The sequence below is a fragment of the Diaphorina citri genome, unplaced genomic scaffold (genome assembly GCF_000475195.1).
Source record: "Diaphorina citri unplaced genomic scaffold, Diaci psyllid genome assembly version 1.1 scaffold2003, whole genome shotgun sequence".
Lineage (NCBI taxonomy): Eukaryota > Metazoa > Arthropoda > Insecta > Hemiptera > Psyllidae > Diaphorina > Diaphorina citri.
In genome coordinates, this window is record NW_007379429.1 from 1 (window position 1) to 5422 (window position 5422).

At 40.9% G+C, this 5422-nt stretch overlaps 1 protein-coding gene across 1 annotated transcript in view; it reads right to left on the minus strand.

Annotated features, from left to right (window-relative positions):
* Positions 1 to 23: 23 nt before the first annotated feature.
* LOC103517909 (conserved oligomeric Golgi complex subunit 3) overlaps positions 24 to 5422 on the minus strand; it is a 36478-nt gene continuing 31079 nt past the window's right edge. The window contains exons 12-13 of the mRNA XM_008482958.3: positions 1311 to 1473; positions 24 to 671 (exon numbers count right to left, since the gene is read on the minus strand). Of these exons, the coding sequence (XP_008481180.2) occupies positions 1312 to 1473 (162 nt within the window). The 3' untranslated portion in view covers positions 24 to 671; position 1311. The remainder of the gene's footprint in view (positions 672 to 1310; positions 1474 to 5422) is intronic.

Sequence of the window (5422 nt, forward strand, 5' to 3'; positions counted from 1 at the left end):
AACCTGTAACTCCTTAACCGTAAGTCGGATAGTGTTCAAAGTAGCAAGATTCGATTTGGCGTGAAAAATCACATTGGAATGACTTTGTGACAGCTCAAGTAACAGAAACCGTTGTTCAAAAAATGGTTTTTCTTGAATTCGCCGAGTCTTGAACCCGTAACTCCTTAACTGTAAAGTCGGACAATCTTGAAAGTGGCACCAATCGATTCCTCGTCAAAATTTACATAAGAGAGAATGCTCAGTGGACCCGATAAGTGTACTGTTGACTTTTATGGGGCAAAAAACTGATTTTACGGGTTGATTTCCTATGGGGCACTTTTAGGTTAAACACCCTGTATGGAAATCAACCTTCTTGTTCAGGGCCTTAAATTCTTCGGGGATTTCGCTTGAGGCCATCTAAGGGCCCTGAATGCCAGGGGCTTTTTGCACCGCGAGGTATGGAAGAAATGCCAGTGAAGATAACATGTTTCCTCTATCTCTATTTGACGAACTCTTACGTTACTTGACGAAAACTTCAGTCTGCACATACGCGAAAACGAGTTTTCGTCAAATAACGTAGAGTTCAGTTAACGGGACGCTAATTTCGGTTGCAAACTCGCTAAAATAAACATACAAATCGATAACACACTATGTTTTATTCCCCCGACCTGCGCCGGCGGGCAGCATCGAACCTTTGACTTTGTGACAGCTCAAGTAACAGAAACCGTTGTTCAAAAAAATGGTTTTTCTTGAATTCGCCGAGTCTTGAACCCGTAACTCCTCAACTGTAAAGTCGGACAATCTTGACAGTGGCACCAATCGATTCTTCGTCAAAATTTACATAAGAGAGAATGCTCAGTGGACCCGAAAAGTGTACTGTTGACTTTTATGGGACAAAAAAAAACTGATTTTACGGGTTGATTTCCTATGGGGCACTTTTAGGTTAAACACCCTGTATGGAAATCAACCTTCTTGTTCAGGGCCTTATATTCTTCGGGGATTTCGCCTGAGGCCATCTAAGGGCCCTGAATGCCAGGGGCTTCTTGCACCGCGAGGTATGGAAGAAATGCCAGTGAAGGTAACATGTTTCCTCTATAACAAAAGAGAGTTTTTGCAACAAAATTACGTCATTTGACGAACTCTTATACGTTATTTGACGAAAACTTGAGTCTGCACAATCTGCACATACGCAAAAACGAGTTTTCGTCAAATAACGTAGAGTTCAGTTAACGGGACGCTAATTTTGGTTGCAAACTCGCTAAAATAAACATACAAATCGATAACACACTATGTTTTATTCCCCCGACCTGCGCCGGCGGGCAGCATCGAACCTCAGGACTCCGGTATGGGAGACTGTTTGGTAACCAGTGACACGGAGGACAGAAGAATGGACACTTGCTCCGAGGTGGGACATGCTATGATAAGGAGATCCTCTGCAGAGTAGTGGGAGCTTATGTAGCTATGTAGAGAAGCAAAGAGGCCAATCACGTTATTCTGTAAGAGAAGAAGCAGAAAAATTATTATTTTAAGAGGTTTGACAAAGGGAATTGTAACAACAGAAGTTAGAAATCTTATCGTCTCGAAATCGGAAGAGAGAAGGAAGACAGGATAGGAGAAAGCCAGCCGTTCCGAGAACGAACAGAATAAAATTCGCCCCGGGCGGGAATCAAACCCGTTGCGTAGCCCCTATAAGGCAGACGCGCTAACCAAGCTATAAACTAGGCTGGCTAAGAGGTTTGAAAAGGTAATTGTATAGGAAGTAATTGTAACAGGATAGGAGAGAGGCAGCTGTTCCGAGAACGAACATTATACCTTTAGGTTAAAATCCGCCCCGGGCGGGAATCGAAAATTTTTACTCTAGTGGCCATAGTTTCGGAACCGCTTTGGAACATAAGGGGCTTAAACCCCAAATTTTAGTATCACAATCGAAATAGACCGTAGAGATGTGTAAAGATTCATTGAGCTAAAAAAATGAACTACTCTTTTCAGTGAACTAGATCCTCAAGAGTAGTTCTTACCGAGTATATGTAGGAAGTTCATTATTTGGAAACAGGGTTTCTCTAAATTGTGTGTTCTTTAAGAGCTAATATTTTGGTCGCTGTTTGTTCATTTTGAATAATTTGTGACGTCATAAAGAGAGAATTTGCTGGCAAGGTGTTGATCAGTAAACAATCTGAACACAAACATTGATCCCCGGTATTTTCCGTTATGGACCACATTGAGAAGTGATCTCCATCTCATATGACTCATTATAAGTAAACAAATTGCTGATCAACTGCTACGATTTAATGAACATATCCAGATGTATTACTTTATGATGTTACTGGGATTGAATGAAACTGCTTCGATAGCGGAGAATGTATCCTCTGAGAACGGATGTTGTATTTTTAGAAATTTGAGGCAAATTTTGAGTTTTTTGAGGCATCATTTTCAGCAGTAACGAGAGAAAATGTTCAGCTGTATTTCTTTTGCCAATTGTTGTTCCATCCAGGTTTTGTCCGATCAGCGGAGAATGTATTCTCTGAAAACGGATGTTGTATGTTTAGAAATTTGAGGCATCATTTTCAGCAGTAACGAGAGAAAATGTTCAGCTGTATTTCTTTTGCCAATTGTTGTTCCATCCAGGTTTTGTCCGATAGATAAGCTTTATATTTTTTCACAGATGTTCGTATGTATCACCTAGTAGGCAGGTATTTTGTTGATTTCAGCACGCGATGTTCTTAGCGGAAAATGTATCCTCTGAGAACGGATGTTGTATTTTTAGAAATTTGAGGCAAATTTTGAGTTTTTTGAGGTATCATTTTCAGCAGTAACGCGAGAAAATGTTCAGCTGTATTTCTTTTGCCAATTGTTGTTCCATCCAGGTTTTGTTCGATAGATAAGCTTTATATTTTTTCACAGATGTTCGTATGTATCACCTAGTAGGCAGGTATTTTGTTGATTTCAGCACGCGATGTTCTTTTCCTTATCTAATAAAACAAGTTTGCTATTCCAGCAGGCAATTCACGTGCTCAAAATCCTATTCCTTCATAGACATTTTCCTTGTTTGACCCATCTCTAGTGATTATAATATTCTGAACTCTTGTTCGTGATCTCTGCTGTTCTCCCAGTATGTCTTGCGTCATAAGCATAACCAGTAGTCACTAGTTGCCTAGTGACTAGAATCGAGAAAATCATTTGAGTAGCTCCAGTAGTAGCAATTATGCTATTAAGTGAGCAGTTAGCACTAACAATTATATCTACTCATTACGTACAGTGGTAGTAACTCACGATGTCACGTCAGTAATAAACACACACATATCGGAATAATTGAGAATTTTCTGGATATTTTTCTTTACTGCTTTTCTAATGGTCAACTATTTTTCCTTTTGTTTTATCAGATATGGAAAAAGAAATTGCGAAACCAACTAGTAACCATCTATTTTATAGTAATTGCGCTGGTACTTTGGCTTGGTAATTGCTTGTAGGATACTTACGCGTCGTTGTCGTGTGTTCTGCTACCATAAATGACCTTGGCAAATATCTTGGAATGGTCTTCTGCCACGATGGGACTTTCATTGTGGCAAAAACTTATACGCTCTCTTTTCAGGGTCCGCTGCTTTGACCCTACTCATCTGTATGTTCCTATGATGTACCTTTTTACTTTCCTTATCCTATTTTCAAGGGGTGGTACGTTACGTACAGACCATGGGCTAAAAACCACTTTTTTGGAATCAGGGGATCCCAAAACGGATATTTCCACCCATTTCCCGATTTTGAAAATTTGGACCGATTGCAATACTTTCTCATTACCTTGTATAGGTTCCCTATACGTAAGGGTAATAGAAAGTAAAAATGGACCAGGAAGCTTCAAGTATGTATATGTACATACTTGCATAATGCTATCCCGACAACTTCTTGCATATGGATGTGTTTAAGGGTATACCTAAGCAAGAAGTTGTCGGGATAGCATTATGCAAGTACTTGAAGTTTGCTGGTCCAATTTTTCTTTCAGTGTACTTTGCAGTGAAACACCTACCACAATCCCTGCAGGTCAGGCGTGACATTCCTGGCAGTGCGGTTGATACTCCTCACCAACAGTGACCATGGGAGACATAATTTATGTCATTTGATGAACAAACCCTTTCAACCGTTCACTAACGCCTAAAATTCACTAGGAAGTCTCACTTACCCAAACACAGTGAAGATGTCTCTCCTTGGGACATTGTCCATCCACACAGTAGATGCCGCCACCTTCCTGATAGAAATGCTCGAAGAATCTCTCCTGAGTGTCATGCATTCTGGCGTGAGCTTCAGCACTGTCGCGACATCTGGGTATAAGGAACAGAATTTGTTGTTAAAGACCCTGACCCTGCATTTTCGAAGAGGTAATTTTTAAAGGCATTTTTGAGTATCACTATTCTGGGAATGATTTGCTTGAACCTGATTAAATGGCCTTAATCAAGCAAACCGCACTCGGTTTATAAATCTATGTATACCTAAGCAAATGCACTACCTACTGTGACTGCTGGGACCTCAATTTAGGTATAGGTAGTTCAAGTTTGTTTTTTTGACTTTCGTCAAAAACTGCAAGAGCCATATTGTATCCTATGAAATCAATTTCAACTAATACTAGAACTTTCAAAGAGCAGTCGAAAATAGGGAGATATAGGACGAAAGCCTAGCTTACCTGTGGGTGATGAGTACAGGGCGGGCATGTGAGGCATGAACGGTAGGCCTTGTGACGTCATCAGGGCCAGTTGTTGATTTGCCATGGCGGCCATTGCAGCACTAAACCCAGGGGGGTATTGGGAGGGGGGCACCAGCTCAGGCCCGTCCAGGGGGGGGATGGGCAGAATGGATAAACCTGGAACAGGAGATTGAGATAGTTAGTTTGAGAAATCCTTGGCATCATTTCTGGGCGTCCAAAGGGTTTTACACCCCAATTCTTCCAAAATCAGTACAAGTACCAGTGCCTGTCTTTGGACGTGGAAATTTAGTAAAACTTCGAAGAATATCTAAATTTTTAGTACTATTTCTTACTCACCAGAGGGTATCCGTGTTTCCTGGTTCTCATCATTGTTGTTATGTTCAGATTTGAGATTCAGGCTGGGAATGGCACCGGGGTTATGTTTGGTGATGTGAGGCTTCAGACGGTCAAGCTCAGAGAATGCCTGATTACAGGCATTACAATGGTAATGTTCCTTGCGTTTCAGCTTACAGAAGGGCCGACTACAGGACAGTTCAGGGCCGTATCTCTCGTGTCTATCCAGACTCATCCATTCTGGAAGCAACTGGAGGGATTTCTCTGAGAGCTCGCCTGGTTGCGGCTCTGATGGTTCTTGTTTGATGTTGTCCTCTGCAAAATCCAAATATAAGAAGTCTAATAAATATTACGATTGACAGAACAGAAACCATACAAAAGATTAAGAATACCTATTTGGGATACCAGATAAAACACAAT